The sequence below is a fragment of the Capra hircus genome, chromosome 27, assembly GCF_001704415.2.
Source record: "Capra hircus breed San Clemente chromosome 27, ASM170441v1, whole genome shotgun sequence".
Lineage (NCBI taxonomy): Eukaryota > Metazoa > Chordata > Mammalia > Artiodactyla > Bovidae > Capra > Capra hircus.
The window spans coordinates 25,584,679-25,603,544 of record NC_030834.1 but is presented as its reverse complement, the minus strand read 5'-3'; the positions used below and the strand labels follow the sequence as shown (position 1 = coordinate 25,603,544).

At 36.4% G+C, this 18,866-nt stretch overlaps 1 protein-coding gene and 1 pseudogene across 1 annotated transcript in view; one reads left to right on the top strand and one right to left on the bottom strand.

The window, feature by feature from the left end:
• The window catches only part of VPS37A (VPS37A, ESCRT-I subunit), a 39,268-nt gene continuing 22,025 nt past the window's right edge, over nucleotides 1,624-18,866 (bottom strand). Inside the window, exons 5-12 of the mRNA XM_018041919.1 lie at nucleotides 13,842-14,067; nucleotides 12,508-12,578; nucleotides 10,549-10,676; nucleotides 10,411-10,469; nucleotides 10,263-10,331; nucleotides 7,772-7,915; nucleotides 5,804-5,884; nucleotides 1,624-4,231 (exon numbers count right to left, since the gene is read on the bottom strand). Coding sequence (XP_017897408.1) covers nucleotides 5,804-5,884; nucleotides 7,772-7,915; nucleotides 10,263-10,331; nucleotides 10,411-10,469; nucleotides 10,549-10,676; nucleotides 12,508-12,578; nucleotides 13,842-14,067 — 778 coding nt within the window. The 3' untranslated portion in view covers nucleotides 1,624-4,231. The remainder of the gene's footprint in view (nucleotides 4,232-5,803; nucleotides 5,885-7,771; nucleotides 7,916-10,262; nucleotides 10,332-10,410; nucleotides 10,470-10,548; nucleotides 10,677-12,507; nucleotides 12,579-13,841; nucleotides 14,068-18,866) is intronic.
• LOC106503674 lies at nucleotides 8,892-10,162 on the top strand (annotated as a pseudogene).

The window sequence follows — 18,866 nt, the reverse complement described above, 5'->3', positions numbered from 1 at the left end:
AAGCCAGCTGTCCTACCCAGCTGTCTCAGCCAGTGACCCTCCACTCTGCTTCAGGGCTCAAACAGATGCCTCACCCAAAAAGTAGACCACCTAAATACATAAAGCAAAATCCAGCAGAGCTAAAAGGAGAAATAACGGGGACTTTACCACTCCACTCTATAGACAATGGATAGATCATCCAAAGAGAATCATAAGAAAACAGGAAGTCTGAACCAAATATATACTAATATCTCACTCTGGATGATACATTTTTAAACTGGATTAAAGATAATACAATTAAAAGTGGGCAAAAGACTTAGACATTTTTTCAAAGAAGATAAATGAAAGAGTCAACAGGTACATGAAAAGACGCTAAACATCACTATCTTTAGGGAAATGCAAATCAAAACCAAACCTCACTTCTGGCAGGATGGCCAACATTGAAAAGACAAATGATATGAAATCTTGGTGATAATGTGAATTAAAGAGAACACTTGTGTACTGTTGATGGGATCATAAAGAGGTAAAGTCACTATGGAAAACAGTACAGTGGACCCCCAAAAAACTAAAAATACAACTACTGTATGATCCAGCATACAGATCCACTTCTGGGAATACATAAAAGAAAATGAAAACATTAACTTGAAAAGATATCCGTACCCCTTCATGCTCACAGCAGCACTGTTTTAAAATGGCCAAGATATGGAAACAACCAGTTAACTGTCCACCAACAGATGAATGAAGAAAGAAGCACACACACCACGGAATAGTATTCAGACATAAAATGAGAAAATGCTGCCTTTTCCAACAATATGAATGGACCTTGAGGGAATTATGCTAAGTGAAATAAATCAGAGAAAAACAAATACTATAAGACTTCACTTATATGTATACTCTTAAAAAAAAAAAACCCAAACCACCAAAGTTACAGAAAAAGATCAGATTTGTGGTTAACCCAGCATGAGGGTTGGAGCAGTGGGTGGTTGGGGAATTGGAGAAAGGTGGTCAAGAGTAACAACTTTCTGTATTAGTGAATACCTTATTAAAGATTCTTAGGATATAGTCATAATGGCTTTTATATTTTTATAACTCCATACCACTCTTGAAGTTGATTATCAACTCTTAGAAACTTCTTTCCCTAGTATCAAGGATGAGAATTTAATTTCTTCCATCTGGCAGTATACATCTACAAAAATAAATAACAAATTTTTTAAAAAATGACATAGTAACTATACCAAACAGAACTATGCGTTTATTTGAAAAGCAAATAATATAAATATTTGATACGTTAAAATTTAGTTCTTCAATGTGGTATCTTTCATATCAGACACCAACTTTTTTCCAGTCCCCACCATTTTACAAAACATTATAATTTAAGCATATGTTCATTTAGACTACTTACTAGAGTTAACCTAACACTGAAATTTATGTGTTGTTTTTTTTTAAAGGTTCTATTTATTGCATATTAAGACGTTATTGTGTGGCATGGAGCCTTAAAAGAACATGGCCAATCCAATTAGATTAAAATCTCTAACAGTAAATTCTCATTTTAAATCAAACATCAATCAGAAAGTTCTCTTTAGAGCAATTGGTTTAAACCAATGTAAAACTGACTCAAGACAGATTACCTCCCCGCTGGTAATATTTAGAGCTCAAGTGCTTTATTATTTAGTGATTTTCAGGAAAATTTAACAATATGAAGTAGGTAAGCATTTTGATCATGACTCGACAATCAGCAAAGGAACATTTTTAGAGTAAAGGAACACAGAAACAAGGAAAACCCTGGTGTGAGGTTTCTATTCTTTAGGGGCACAAGATTAGTTTACTTGCTTTCCCTAAAAATAATCTGAGCTGTCCTTCGATTTAAACATATATGAATTATGATCAGACTTACCTGTCAGATGATCTCTATTCCAATATAAATTTCCTAGTATAGATTATTCCTAGAAAATCTTTCAACTTTGAAGCATTATGTCTGGCATGTTATCACATCTGTTTAGAAAACTATTTGAGACATCAGTCTTTCTAGTCCTACCTATGACAAACCCCTAACTCTGCATAATCTAATAACGCCTAAGCTTTTCTCTGCTATTCTGATTTCCATCTAGTCCTCTAGTATGTGTTAGAGGAAAATCACAATCTCTGCTTTGACAGATACTTTTTCTCCTTCTGGCACTGCTTCTCCAATATGGCCAATTAAGAAAAAAATAATACTAGTACTATAGAAAAGTCACTTTTTATTGTAAAACCAAAATCATACATATTCAAATGTAGACTAACTTCCATCCTGGATGATGTCTATGACCTAATATCTGATCTATTAGAAGCAGATAATGATGATTAGAGTCCTCTTTTTAATGACTAGGTTGTAAGGAGGTTACCTAATTTTAGAAGAAGAAACCAAGGTATGTTAACTGGTATAGAATGAAACTGGAATAGTTCAAGTTTAAAAAAATAAGACATTGAGATGAATTACTTATGTGATTATGTAGAAGAGATTTACTATATGAAAATAACTTTTTGGGGTAGAGAGGAAGGTGGATAAGTACATAAACACCTAGGCCATGTTTGAGTCATCATTGGATAGTATTTCCACAGTGCCTCACTCTTAGAGGGCTTAATAAAATTAATGAATCAAATGAATTAATGGTTGTGGTCTGCTGGGCTCTTGTTCTGAGCTCTGTCTGGTTTCTAAGAAAGCTTCCTGATTGCTTGCAAAAGACTAGGATAATCATGTCCTCCACTGTGGTGACTGCTGGGAAGACTGAAGCTTATGTGGCCAGTGCAGTAAGGAAAGGTTTCTCAATACCCAAAAGACTGCAACAAATCTGAACCACTTACCTCAGTTATGTACTATGTGTCTGGAATAATAATCATAACTTCCTTGTCGGGTCATTTTGAAGATTAAATGGCATGCTCTTAGCGTAGTACCAGGAAGACAGGTTAAAAAAATTAATTTCTTTACTCAAATTATATCTTTAGAGTCCATGTGAATACCTGTCCTCCCTTAAACACAGACTAAGTATTAAGCATTTTTCAAGTCTCAGAAAATATTTTTCCTAAACTGTTGCCAGAAATAGGTATAGAAAGAAGAATGAAGAAAAAAACCTGTACTGTATGCTAGGATTTGGAATGGCAATCATACTGAAGTTTAAATGAAAATAGGCATTAGGATGCTACTTTATCAAGCCTTGGAAATCTAGTTCAAGATTTTCTATTAATTGGCTTTCACAGCTATCCATAAAATATGTTCATTCTGTAATGAACTATAAAAGCAAACTGTTTAACATATACAAGGTTAAAGTGAAAATCAAATTAAAAACTAGACTGCCTAAAAATTAAATATTAGTTTTATTATTAAAGTTTTCATAAGAGAAAAGCTAACACAGTAAAGGTCAGAAAATTTCACTGACTTTTTTGTGTTCTTTACTATTTATTAACAAAATATTGTTTTAAACTTCAGAATTCAGACAGAATATCCTCATCTAACCACAAACTCATCAGATACTTATATTTAAAAAGCTAGCATGAAAGTTTATGTTAGACTAGTTTAAATGAAAGGCAATTTTTCTATTAGGTAAAATATTTATTTACCTGTATTGCCTTTTAAATGCATCTTTACTTTAAAAAATAAGACCGTATATAAAAACAGCTGGTTTATCCTTTTGATTTATTCTGTGTATTAAAAATTACTTGAGACGGCACACTGGCAGGTTTGGTGTTTCCTGACACTGTGAATATTTAAAAACAAATTATTTTTCAAAGTTTTATCATCCAGAAAGAAAGAGAAAAAATAAGAATCTTTCTATAGTTGAAATAGTAATTTTTCAAAAAGGGTTGAGAGGAAAAAAAATCTAAGCAAACTATCCTTGATAAAGAAATGAGGCAGTTTCAAATTAAAAATACAAATTTAAATGAAGTAATTTTATAAAATATTGAGAGTAGCTAAAATTACATGCACAGGTATTTAATCAATAATAAGAGAGGAACAGCAGTAGAACTTAAATATGATAGAATTTATCAACAATAAATAAACATTTTTAGTGCAAATAGTGCAGAAAAAATTTTCAAAGCAAAGATCATAGCAATCATTCTAATCTGTACAAAATCAGTCCCAGTTCTGTATACAACCTATATAATACATCTAGGAATTCAGCCATTGTGATGAAATGCCAATTTGAAAATCATAAATATAAATGTGCTTAGTTTTGTGTCCCATTCCTCTCTTTGAAGTTCATGTTTTCAGGAAAATCTGAAAAGAAAAGAAAATCAAAAACCTAAGATTTACTTTAAGATGATAAGATTTCATAAGAAGATAACCTGACAATGAGGGAAAAGAGGTGGGAAAGGATTCTAGCATGCATGTGTCAACAGAGAATAACTCACTGCCCACTTCTCAACCTTGAGATATGTATACTTTACATTAAAAATCAACACTTACCCTCAGAGATTAACAATCTGAGTTGTAAAATAAAACAATGCAATGTTGCTACTAATGTTAAGGACAGCTAAATTGAGAAAAGGGGCAGGTAAGTTTGAGCTGGAGATGAGAAATGCCTGTCACCTCCCTCCCTGTAGCCAGCTCCCTTTTAAAGGAAACTCCCACGCTCTCTTCTCAACATCTGCTCCATCAGCCCAGCAAAGCAGACAGAAGACCACACGACACCAGTCTCCAGGTAAAACCGTGAGGTCAGGACAGACACCATGTACGCGGTGCCAGTCTCTTTCCTTGATTTGTTGTGAGACCCTGCTCAGTCTCCCCCGGCTGCTTGGACTGTCAGATCAGGCCTGTGGGCAGCAGTGGCTGAACCACGTGCAAGTGCAGCAAAGAAAGGCTCTTTGAAGAGCCAGTGAGAAGGCACACGAGAGCGAGAGACAGAAAAGGGGAGGAAAGCAGAAATGAGAAACAAGCAGCCTGTGGCAGCATCTAAGGAAGAGCTGCTTTGGTTACGGGTGGCCTCATGCTTTCACTCCCAGGAGACTGACGTGTGCTTTCCTACATTTGGGCTGTTTTCCTGCATTATCCAGGAACACAAGCTTTTACTTAAACTTGTTGAGTTTGGGCTAGTCTTTGCAACCAAATCCAATCCTAAAACAAGATAAGACAGGAAAATAGAACAATGTCTTGAGATCAGATGAGAGCATGAACAAAGACATGATGATAGAAAAAAGAACGTGACAGAAGAGAACACAGGAGAGGCAAACGGAAATTAGAATGGATGATCTAAAATGTCAGCCAGCTTATAGAAGGCTTAAAACCAGAGAGAGAAACGTGGCATTTATCATCCCCAGGGTTCTTTAAAGGTCCTAGAGCAGAGATGTTATCACAGAGTGGTATTTTAGGAGGATCATTTTGTCAGTGCTCTGCACAAAGGAGAAACCCTGAAGTCAGATCAGAAACCCTGATCAGAAACTTACCGAATAGATGGAAAAGAGACAGATTGGAAGTTCATTTTTTAAAGGAAAAAATGACAAAATAGACTACTGAGAAATAAGTCAACTTAAGTGTTATGGTATATGCCCCACACCAGCTGAGAGAAAGGAACTTAAATTCTACATATGTAGCTATCAAATACTGAAAACAAAACTCATTTAAGCAAATACCATACTGAGAAAACATGCAAACAATTTATACTGGCCATATGCTTAGGTGTATAACATCATGCTTGATAGATAATACAAAGTATTCTACATGTTATATAGCATGGTAGCTGTAATGGTAGTATTATGCTTAAAGCTGGCTGAACAAGCACTGGTAAGAACACTTCATTAAAGAGAGCCATGCAATAGCCTCAAGACACAATCCTTCCAGAATACAATTTACCTATAGTGGAGCATGAAACTGGCTGTGCATTGCTATCACTTGTTGAAGTTTCTCTTCCTTGGCTCTTCTACAGTGGCAAATCTAGAAGATAAATTATTTAAATACCAGTCACTTCTTCAATAATCTTCCTACAACTAGCTACATTTTAACAGAATTCTAAGTAAGAATCTTTTAATTCGTTGACATTAAATTGTGGATGTCTAAGGTGGCACTGCAGATGGTGACTGCAGCCATGAAATTAAAAGACGCTTACTCCTTGGAAGAAAAGTTATGATCAACCTAGACAGCATATTGAAAGGCAGAGCCATTACTTTGCCAACAAAGGTCCATCTAGTCAAAGCTATGGTTTTTCCAGTGGTCATGTATGGATGTGAGAGTTGGACTGTGAAGAAAGCTGAGCACCGAAGAATTGATGCTTTTGAACTGTGGTGTTGGAGAAGACTCTTGAGAGTCCCTTGGACTGCAAGGAGAGCCAACCAGTCCATTCTGAAGGAGATCAGCCCTGGGATTTCTTTGGAGGGAATGATGCTGAAGCTGAAACTCCAGTACTTTGGCCACCTCATGCGAAGAGTTGACTCCTTGGAAAAGACTCTGATGCTGGGAGGGATTGGGGGCAGGAGGAGAAGGGGACGACAGAGGATGAGATGGCTGGATGGCATCACTGACTCAATGCACGTGAGTCTGAGTGAACTCCGGGAGTTGGTGATGGACAGGGAGGCCTGGAGTGCTGCGATTCATGGGGTCTCAAAGAGTCGGACACAACTGAGCGACTGAACTGAACTCAAGGTGGCACAGAATTTAAGAATCCAAAAAAAAGAAAAAAAAATTGTTTGGAAGATAATTTTTGTCTGTAATCCTGTAGAATGTAAAACACACTCTGATCCTTTATCCCAGTTCTGATTATATAATTTCAAATATCTGTGTTTTAAAAATATGAAAATAAATCCTACTGTTGTTACCCTGGAAGCTTAATAAAAACCTCAAAATACAGTTAATAATACAGTATCAAAAAAAAAGACTAGAAATGAATGCCTCATAAAAGCTATAGTCAATAATGTCCCTGAACTTCAATTTTCTCTTGTGGAAAACGGGAATAATAAAATCTGGCCCACTTTCCTTTACAGTAACACTTAATTGTATAAAGGTTATAAATAACTGTGATGTTTCAGAGAAATTAGGTAAATACATAGGACTTATCAAAGGATAAGATACTGCTAAGCAGACTTCAAAATCTTTTCTTTAAATATAATGGAAATACTGGAACAGAAACTATGCCCAGAATGTTCTCAAGTAATATTAAAACAAACAAACAAAAAAAAACAAAAAAAAAATCTCCATAGGGAATTCCCTGGTGGTCTAGTGGGAAGGACTTGGCATTTTCATGGCAGTGGCCTGGGTTCAATCCCTGACTGCGGAATGAAGATCCCACAAGCCATCCAGTGTGGACAATAAACAAACAAAAAAATTCTTTTTAAGTTATTCTCCTAAATTTTAAACAGCTTATGAAACAGGTTATTCAGGAGTATATCACAACTATTAAGACTTAGACTCGAGATCTACACAAAAGCATTATATAACTAGAAAATAAAATTAAGGAAAAAAATTCTCTAAAGTTCAAAGCAAATGGAAATAAATGAACCTGTTTTTTTCCCCTAAGTTATACTCTCATCCAAAAAAGCTTCATTAAAGACTTTAAAAAATAGTATTTGACTACTAAGACTAGAGTAGACTTCAGCTATCATTTCTGAAACAGAACTGTTATGTGATTTACATGCTTGTGTGCTCCCAACAAGCAGGTTTAAAGTGATAGTAGCAAGCTGCTATCATTCTCAGAAGCTCTTCAGTTTCCTCTCATGGCACTCAAAACTTCAGCTCAGTAATGTGCTAAGATTTTTTTTTTCTCATGAATATACATAAGTAATTTGATATTACACTGTCACTTGTCCTCAACCGAAGAATATTACATACTGTTCTCTTTTCCATGAAGCTACTGAGAAAATCATCTATATCCGTTTTTCCCTCCAAGAAATCTTCTGCAATATTATCAGATTCTTCCTCAGCTTCATGTGCAGCTACTTTTAATCTTGCCTGTAGAGCACTTGCACTACAGCTCTGAAAAAGAAAATTGAGAAAGAAAATCATTAATTTCTAATGCTCTGAAAAACTCCTTAGTGGGAAGGAAAATGGGGTAGAAGTTAAATAGCAGTGATATTGGGGCATCACTGTCTCACGCCTAACATTAAAATGATCCTGGGAATGTTGAGTCATTAACTGTGATGTTTGCTTTTGGTTTCTAGTATTCTTTATTAAATTAAGGAATTAATTTATTAAGTTTGTCTAAGGAATGATACTGATTATTGGGAAAAGCCTCTTCATCTAGTAAGCTCTAAAGTGCCTCCAAAAGATCTTCTGGCTAAGAGAGGGTAGGACTCCTTACGTGCGATTCCTGACTCTGACACTTTCCATTTGTATGACCTCAGGGATGTTATTTAATATCCACGTGCCTCAGTTTCCTCATCTGTAAAATGGAAAAATAGTAACAATACCTACCCTCATAAGTTTTTGTGTGGAATGATGGGCAACATATGCAATGAGCTTAGTGCAATGCAAAAGATGTAACAATTGCACGGTGTCAGCAACTGGTTGGATCAAGTAATCTTAAAAATCTCTCATATTACCCTCTGATTCCAGTGCTCCTTAAGGCAATGAAATTATACTCCAGGACAAAGGTCTAGAGTACTATATGCCTTTTAATAGCCAACCAGGAACATAATAGCCAAAGATACATCAATAAACAAAGATAAATCTTCCCTTGCAAAAACTGAGATAGGCCAGAATGTCCCAAAGACTTTAGTACAAGTGGAGGAAGACCACATGAGAAAGAAAGCAAGGAGACAGTACAGAAGACATAGAGAATGAACTTAGTTACTAGGCAGGAAGGATGAGGGAAAGCAATAGGTAGGAAGTTTGAGATCAACATGTATACACTGCTGTATTTAAAATGGCTAACCAACAAGGACCTGCTGTATAGCACATGGAAAACTCTGCTCAATGTTACATGGCAGCATGGATGGGAGAGGAGTTTTCGGGGAGAATGGATATATGTGTACGTACAGCTGAGTCCCTTTGCTGTTCACCTGAAACTATCACAACATTGTTAATCGGCTATACCCCAATACAAAATAAAAAGTTAAAAAGAACAATCATATTATATGAAATCTTTTATAAATTTATATTCTCTTTACCTTTTTTTTTTTTTTTTTTGCTGTTGTTTTATTTCTAGTTTATGTTTTACTACATTGGCTTCACTTCCTAGAATTCCTGATTTTAAAGGAAACAATATCGTTAGTTATGATGTGGGTTATTGATATATATGAAGATTATGTCCTACTTAATTTTTAAAATGATTTCCAAGGGTTAATTTTATAAAAAGCTTTCATTTTTCACATTAACTGGATTTCTAGTATAAAGTTATTATTTGTGGTGAATTATACTTTATACTTTCCATGTGTTATATTTTCTAATTTGCCAACTTCTTGTTTAAGATAGCTGTATACAGGCTTGCGAGTCTAAAATTAAATTTTTTCTTTTTAACTTTTATTAGAAGAGTTAAATTGGCTTTATAATAACTCTCCCAGAACAGTTATTTATGGGGCTTTTTATATTTTTCTGTTTTGGAACCAAATGCTCTTGCATGAGCACAAATGACTGATAATGGCTCATAAAACTGAGAGCTGTTCATCTGGATAACTCAAGGCTGTTTATCATGCCTTATAAACTCGAATGCCTAATAAATGCTTTCTGATAATAATACATTTAAGAATGTGGCTCGTGCATATTAAGAGTAAAACTTCTAGTCCACTTCCGGATTAGCCATGGCAGCTGACTCTACCACTAACCCATTGTAGCTGACTCTACCACTAACCCATTGTAGCTGCTTCCTCTAGAGCTTGTGGACAAGTGGATAGGATCAAGAATTCATATTGAGATGAAGAGTGATGAGGAGACTGTTAGCATATTTCTGGGATTTGGTGACTTTGTCAATATGGTACTGTAAGATGTCACTGAATTTGAAATCATACTAGAAGGAAGAAGAATTACTAAATTAGATCAAGTTCTGCTAAATGGAAATAATATACCAATGCTGGTTCCTGGAGGACAAGGACCTGAAATATGAATGATTTCCTTGACTTATGCTAGATTTTGTTTTATCTTATAATGACAACAACAAAAATTTTTTTTAGCCTTTTAATGTTTGTATTCTGTGAAGTTTACCATTAAAGGGAAATGCTTTGACAATGCATTGTAAATGCCCATTTTTGTAAGTTAATCAAGATAATATTGGGAAAAGAACAGTTTGTTCGTTGAAGACAAAAATAAACATGTTTTTGTTAATTGTCAAAAAAAAAGAAAAGAATAAAAATTCTTATGGTAAAAGAAAACAGCTCAACAATCTTACCTCACTAAGTTCATGCTGCCTTTGCATCTTCTTTTCAAAAGTTGATTTCATTTGCGTAAGTAATTCATACTAAAAGAGAAAATTAAAATGCTGTTTCATTCTACTTTAAAATTATATGGACTTCTTAAAAATGAAAACGAACTCGTACCTTATCTAAAACAGTTTGCCTTTTGGCTTCCAAGCTGGGTTCCAAAAGGAGATTCTTTCCTGTAAGATAAATTCTAGCTTATTTCTAGATAAAGATCACATTTTTCTTGGGAAATTTAAAAAGTAAAGAAAGACATACTTGCTAGTTCCTCAATACTTTTTACTAAGTCATCCTTGTCAGTAATAATTTGTTTTAGTTGAGGCAAAGTCACAAACTGCTCTAGCAATACATCCTCTTGCTCATTCATATCTGTAAGCTGTGACACACTAGAAACACAATAGAAGAAAAGATGTTAATGAATATGAGTTATCTAGTTTTTCTCCATGACAATAAATATCCAGTTTTCCAGCTTTATTCAGCTGACAGAGTTCTACATAATCTTTGACGTGTATTTTTATATATACACAGAAGGCGGCAAACTGTAACCTTAAAAGCAAATAAAACACCAAACACAATGGAACAAAAAGTAGTCTAAACACAGTAGCAAGATAATTTAGCTAATAGGCATGTGGCTATCACAATAAACGATATAGGTATGTGTTTATGTACATGTATTCATAAAAATGTTTTTACAAAACAATGGTGGAAGGGTAATCCCAAAACAAAAATCAATATCCAGAGTGTAAGAGGGAATTGGAAGGATGGGGTATGGAGCAAGCTAAAGCTTTTGAGTGTCTTTCAGTTTTGACTAGAGATGCACACAAAAGCATTATATAATTAAAAAATAAAATTAAACAAAGGAAAAAAAGTATCTGAAATTCAAAGCAAGAGGAAATAAATGAACCTGTTTATTTTCCTAAGTTATACTGTCATCCAAAAACAGTTTCATTAAAAAGCCTTTAAAAAATAGTATTTGGCTGTACATCTCTGATGAAATACATTCTAAAGACAAATGAATTGTAAAAAAACAAAAGAAATAAAAACTTACTCTGCTTTCAATAACTGTTATTGATATTGTTATCTTATTGGAATTGTTATTTTGAAAAAGAATAAGTTCCCTTCAGAAAAATGGTTGACTTTAGGTCAGGGAAAAATACTGTTCATGATGAACCCATGGCATCTTTGTTTTGCCAAAGTTCCCTACTGACTAAAGATGGAACTGTTTAAAAAAAACAAAAACAAAAACAAAAAAAGATAGTAATGGACTGAAACACTTCAAATATTTGTAAAAGTTTTATGAGTTTAATTCTGACCTATACCCATACTTCCTGAAAAAAGCTGAAGGAAGGTTAGCAAAGAGGTTCACCTTTTCCTATTGACATTTTCATAATAATTTTTTTGAAAAATGAAGAAAGGAAAGAGAATCCTTTATAACATGGCAACAATAATAATACCTATTTTCTGGGGTGGCTGCAAGCGTAACACTGCATGCAACTGCTTTATAACATGTATATAGTATTTGTAAACTTCATTGATTAACATTATTAGCACAAAATAATAAGTCACTATTTTGTAAAATGACTGCAAAACACTGGGTCAAAGAAAGTTAAACTTTTTTTAACTATAGGATTTCTCATGAGTATTTGGCTGTATATCCATGGTGGAATATATACTAAAGACAAGAACAACTGCAAACATTTTAAATAGCATTCAGTAGCCTCATTGATAACAGCCTTACAGCTACTGTAAACCTTCAACAGTGGTATAAAGAATGCAACTTTGCAAGCTTGAGTTGGCCACAAAACATTTTTTTCATGGAGCCTCTTAGGGAAACAGTGTCTCATGAAAAATGATACCTTAACCTTGAATATTCAACTTTTCTGCCATAAATCTGAATAAAATATGTCTTTGTAAAAACACTTTTCTATTACTTTATGAGAACTTTAATGTATTCAGAAATAGTTTTCACAGGAAGGTAAGCCACACAAGAGAAAGGACATCGTTATCCTGGTAACTATTATAGCATTCCCAGCATCTAGAGAAATTCCTGGATACAGACTAGAAAGTCAGTAAATATGAACTGCAAGACATACCACAGATTCATAAAACTTTCCACTTCCCACTAAGATATAGGAACAGTGAAGACATGAAAATGATACGTGCATTTACGAATTAAATAGACAACAAACACCAATGTTACTGTCCAAGTTTTTTTACCTTAGTTCTGAGAGTTCTGGAAATGTATCAGGAATATCGGGCATCTTGTAACCAAAACCATTTTGGCTTATCTAAAGAGAGATTGAAATAGTGCTAAGTTTTAGTCATCTTTTTGACTATTCCTATCTGGTTATAAAAGTAACTTTTAATGTACTGCATCCAATAACTATTTTCATTATTACACATCCTCTTGGCACTCCACACTGTCCTTACCCTCCCATTCTTTTTTCACTCCATCTTTCTCAGTTTATCTTTATATATATAGGGTTGCTGGCTCTTTTTTTTTTCGGTTTGATGAGGAAGGATCATGTGACTACCTGTGGTTATAAAATAAATCTCCAATTGTGAGATATCTGTGACAAATGTGGAGAATTATATGCATGTTTCATTGATGTATATAAGTATGTCTGTCTCAAGCAAAAGGCACTATGTTTAGAAAAATTACTAACTTGGCAAAAAGTCTCAAGTTACCTACATAACTTCTATAAGACAGTAGGGAAGATAAGGAATAGAGTATATATTGTCTGAATATATGGGTCACATTTTAAAACCAAGGACCCATGAAAAGTTCTCTTTTACTAAGGGTTAAAAATAAAGGCCTTTAAATCCCCTTAATATGTTTAATGCATGGTTTCTCCCTCAATAATGTCTCTTGTGGCAGCAGTTAATTTAAGAACACAGTTTTTTAAATCAATGAGACACTGGTTTAAATGTTCTTAGTACCCTAGGGCAGACCTTCCATAAGCTGATACGTGCTTCTCCTACATAATCCTTCTTGTGTCTTTGCCTGCGTTCTGTATGAAACCTGAGGGTTCTGTAACAGGCGGCTTCACAAATGTGCCATCTGGTTTATGCTTCCACATCTTTGTCAGAGCTGTTGCCTCTTAGAATTACCTTACATGACAACACCTTATCATCCTGGCAAATTCATTACCATCTATCAAAATGTGGCCTCAAGCGTGAGTTCATTCATTCATCTGCCTCTTATTTTAAATGAGCACCTACTGTATGTATCAGGCATGCTTTGAGGCACCAAGGGTAAAGTGGTATAAAAAAAAGAATCTCATCTTATATGAAGGTAATCTTTCTAGCTCTACATCGGTCCCTGGGAGCACTGACTATTCCCTCAACTGTGTCTTCACAGTAACTCTAGACTAACATTTCTACTTACAGTTATTTATTTGATGGTTCCCTCTTTGACATTATTCCTTAAGTTGAAAATGTGATTAATTTTTTTTATCTTTTGTGCCATAGTGGTTGGCACAAGGAGGAATATGATGTTTGCTGACTGAGTATTTCAAGGGTATAAAATACAGATATCTGAAGATACCAACCGGTGTTGAAGTGTCTGTTGTGGGAACAGGCAATGGCAGATTTGAAAGGACACCAAATGAAGGAGCAGCGGGTTTGGTGGTCGTATAACTTGTTGTTGAAGAAGAAACAGTGTCAGCAACAGATAAAGAGCTCACAGTCCTGTTAGCTTCTTGTGGGGGATACGGAGGAAGAAATGGGAAACCCTGAGAAGCATAAGGAGGCATCCCACCTGGGTTACTGTACAGGCTAAAGAGAAAGAGAGGAAAAACATGCAGTTAGATTTTAGGAGTAAATCTGTAAAATTATTCCTTAATTGTTCTAAATAACAATTGTTATGCAGTATAGATGGAATTTGTTTATGGCAGGTGCCACTAGTTTTTATAATTATATAAGTAAATTGATATCATGTAAATTGAAAAAATAAGAACACCCCTTAAAAAGAATATTTTGATTTCTTTCCATGAAAAAGAAATATGTTTTAGAAAACAAAAGTTCAGCTGGTCACAGTTGAAGTGAATAGAAAGGCCACATTTGAGTTTTGAGCATTCTACTGGCATCAATGAATATTTTCAGAGAAGAAATGGAGAACACTTAATCCAGGAAACTTGTTCAAATAGCAGTTGTTTAGTAGCTTTCACTATATTTGGCAAAATGCTGACTGAAGTCCAGACTGCTTTTCTAGAAAATTTCAAAGAAAAATTAATTGTATAGATGAATTGCTAAAAATGCTTAACTCTAAAAAAGATGCATAAACACCTCAGATAGGCTGGGACCTTGAACCTGAGACCTTTTATTGGATGAGTGCCTGCACCTGGACAAAGGTCTCCTTGAGCAATAGAATACAAAGAAACTTTAAGGGACTAACAACAACCAAATGCATGGCAGTCAGGGTAATTATGAATAATATTACAAAATATGTCATGTCACAAAAAGGCCACAAACCAACAGCCACTTCTGAGGTACCTGGGGCAAAAGCAGGGTACTATGCATGATCCCTGTACACAGCAACACCATGAGGTAGGCAGGCCAGCTGGGCCACTCCTCCTGCCCAACCACAAGCCGCCCCCATCTTCACTTCATGTGAGAAACCAGCCTGCTCTCCTTGGAGAGCAAGCAAGGGTACCCAGTTTCTTGAGTTCACTCCCTCGTACTGCAGCACAAGTTCCAGGAAAGCCTTGCCTGAATTTTTTTTAAAAGATGTATGTAAAAATCATGCATATATATTAGAAAAAGTGGCACAGCAGTATGTACTCAAGATAAAATCAGAAAATATATTTTTGCAAGATGATAAATACAGGGTTCTAATTCAAATGGTGACATAGGAAGATCCTGGATTCACCTCGCACAGAAACTTAATCGACAGCTATATATGGAACAATTTCCTCTGGGAAAAAACCCCCAAAGTATCTGAGCAAATCAGGTTAACAAGAAAAAGACATCTAGGCTGGTAGGAGAGGCTGAGACACAATCTCACCATAAACCCGACTCTCAGGAAGAGGAACAACAACCTGGAGAAAACTCAAAACCCAGAGCTTTTCCCTGGAGGGTTAAGGTTTGAGTTTGAACCTGAGAGACAAACACCCAAAACATCTAGCTCTGCAGACAAAAGAGCTCACATCCCAGAAAGTCACAAGTCATGGCAAACTAAGAACAGCTCTCAGAGGGCTCAGAGGCGCAGACTTCCTGGCTCAGGGCCCAGGGCATTAGAGGACCCCACTTACTGTGACAGAGGCTCATCTGCCCATCTTCAAGCATCATCCCGGGGGTGGGGGGGGGGTGGGGGCAGGCATCTAACTTAACAACATCTAGGCTAATCCCTATACAGTCTGAGGACGGGATTGGTCACCAGGAAGACCAAGTAACAGAAAGTTGCAACTTTCAGCTCCACCCATTGATCTCAGGGAAGAGGGAGGCTGCTGATTAAGCTCTATAAAATCTCTTGAACGGGAAGACTCGACAAGCGCCCTGCTCATGAATGCATCCATAGTCTATGGGGACAAAAGCTGCTGTGCTCAGGGCTCTCCTAGACTGTGCCCTGCCCTAGGCACCTCTTCATCTGGCTATTCATCTGTATCCTTTATAACCAACCACTAAACATATGTAAAATTATTTTTGAAGTTTCATGAGCCATTTAAATTAATCAAAATGGGGAATCCATGGGAACCTCTGATTTATAGCCAGTTAGTGAGAAGCACAGGAACCATCTACGGATTTTCCATTGATATGTGAAATGGAGCAGTCTGTGAGACTGAGTCCCTCATCTGTGGATCTGACCCCATCTCCAGGTGGACAGCATTAGAACTGAGTTCAGTTTGTAGGGAACACGGTGTTTGCTGAGAACTAGAGAATTACTTGGTGGTGTTGGGGAAAAATACCTATCAGAGTATTGAAATGTTCCAAAATATATCTAGCTTAAACAATTTTTTAATGGGAGTGCTACTGTTTTTAACATAATTTAATGTCATATTTAATGACATAAGTTAGCAAAAATTGGAATTGTTTGGAAAAAAATTTGTCACAAATGTTAAAATTATAATACTGAAGTTTATACAGAAAAATAAATAAGAATATAAAGAAAAGAACCTGATAAAAGAGGGTAGAGAGTTTAACCCTGGCATAAAGCAAAACACAATAGAAAACCTTAATTTAAAAAAAATTTTTTTAAAGGAAAACACTGGCAATGCATAGGAAGATCAATGGAACTGAATACAAAATCCAGAAAATTCCCAAGCATATATATCAATTCAGTTTAGTTCAGTCCCTCAGTCACATCTGACTCTTTGCGACTCCATGAATCGCAGCACACCAGGCCTCCCTGTCCATCACCAACTCCCAGAGTTCACTCAAACTAACGTCCATCGAGTCAGTGATGCCATCCAGCCATCTCATCCTCTTTTGTCCCCTTCTCCTCCCGCCCCCAATCCCTCCCAGCATCAGAGTCTTTTCCAATGAGTCAACTCTTCGCAGGAGGTGGCCAAAGTACTCGAGTTTCAACTTTAGCATCATTTCTTCCAAAGAACACCCAGGGCTGATCTCCCTTAGAATGGACTGGTTGGATCTCCCTGCAGTCCAAGGGACTCGCAAGAGTCTTCTCCAACACCACACTTCAAAAGCATCAATTCTTCGGTGCTCAGCCTTCTTCACAGTCCAACTCTCACATCCATACATACCATACATGACCACTGGAAAAACAATAGCCTTGACTAAACGGACCTTTGTTGGCAAAGGAATGTCTCTGCTTTTGAATATGCTATCTAGGTTGGTCATAACTTTCCTTCCAAGGAGTAAGCGTCTTTTAATTTCATGGCTGCAACCACCATCTGCAGTGATTTTGGAGCCCCAAAAAATAAAGTCTGACACTGTTTCCACTGTTTTCTCATCTATTTCCCATGAAGTGATGAGACCAGATGCCATGATCTTCGTTTCTGAATGTTGAGCTTTAAGCCAACTTTTTCACTCTCCTCTTTCACTTTCATCAAGAGGCTCTTTAGTTTCTCTTCACTTTCTGCCATAAGGGTGGTGTCATCTGCATATCTGAGGTTATTGATATTTCTCCCGGCAATCTGGATTCCAGCTTGTGCTTCTTCCAGACCAGCGTTTCTCATGATGTACTCTGCATAGAAGTTAAATAAGCAGGGTGACAGTATACAACCTTGATGTACTCCTTTTCCTACATGGAAGCAGTCTGTTGTTCCATGTCCAGTTCTAACTGTTGCTTCTTGAACTGCATATAGGTTTCTCAAGAGGCAGGTCAGGTGGTCTGGTATTCCCATCTCTTTAAGTATTTTCCACAGTTTATTGTGATCCACACATTCAAAGGCTTTGGCATAGTCAATAAAGCAGAAATAGATGTTTTTCTGGAACTCTCTTGCTTTTTCCATGATCCAGCAGATGTTGGCAATTTGATCTCTGGTTCCTCTGCCTTTTCTAAAACCAGCTTGAACATCTGGAAGTTCACGGTTCACATATTGCTGAAGTCTGGCTTGGAGAATTTTGAGCATTACTTTACTAGCATGTGAGATGAGTGCAATTGTGCGGGAGTTTGAGCATTCTTTGGCATTGCCTTTCTTTGGGATTGGAATGAAAACTGACCTTTTCCAGTCCTGTGGCCACTGCTGAGTTTTCCAAATTTGCTGGCATATTGAATACAGCAATTTCACAGCATCATCTTTCAGGACTGGAAATAGCTCAACTGCAATTCCATCACCTCCACTAGCTTTGTTCATAGTGATGCCTTCTAAGGCCCACTTGACTTCACATTCCAGGATGTCTGGCTCTAGGTGAGTGATCACACCATCGTGATTATCTGGGTCGTGAAGATCTTTTTTGTACAGTTCTTCTGTGTATTCTTGCCACCTCTTCTTAGTATCTTCTGCTTCTGTTAGGTCCATATCATTTCTGTCCTTTATTGAGCCCATCTTTGCATGAAATGTTCCCTTGGTACCTCTATAATTTTCTTGAAGAGATCTCTAGTTTTTCCCATTCTGTTGTTTTCCTCTATTTCTTTGCATTGATCGCTAAGGAAGGCTTTCTTATCACTTCTTGCTATTCTTTGGAACTCTGCATTCAGATGCTTATATCTTTCCTTTTCTCCTTTGCTTTTCACTTCTCTTCTTATCACAGCTATTTTGCTTTTTTTTGCATTTCTGCATGGCTGCAGTCCATGGAGTCGCACAAGCTGGACAAGAGTGAAGTGACTTAGCATTCATGCATGCATTGGAGAAGGAAATGGCAACCCACTCCAGGATTCTTGCCTGGAGAATCCCAGGATGGGGAAGCCTGGTGGGCTGCTGTCTATGGGGTCGCACAGAGTCGGACATGACTGAAGTGACTTAGCAGCAGCAGCAGCACAGGAGTAGAAACTGGTACAACTTACTCCTTAGGGCAATTCTGCCTTATTGGTCAAACTTACAAATATGTATACCACTTTGACAATGTATCCAACAAAATACTTACAGCTGGGTAAAATGTTTTTAATGTTATTCATTGCATCACTGAAGACAAAAGGGTGGGCCTTTTATGCAAGATTGGAAACAACAAAAATT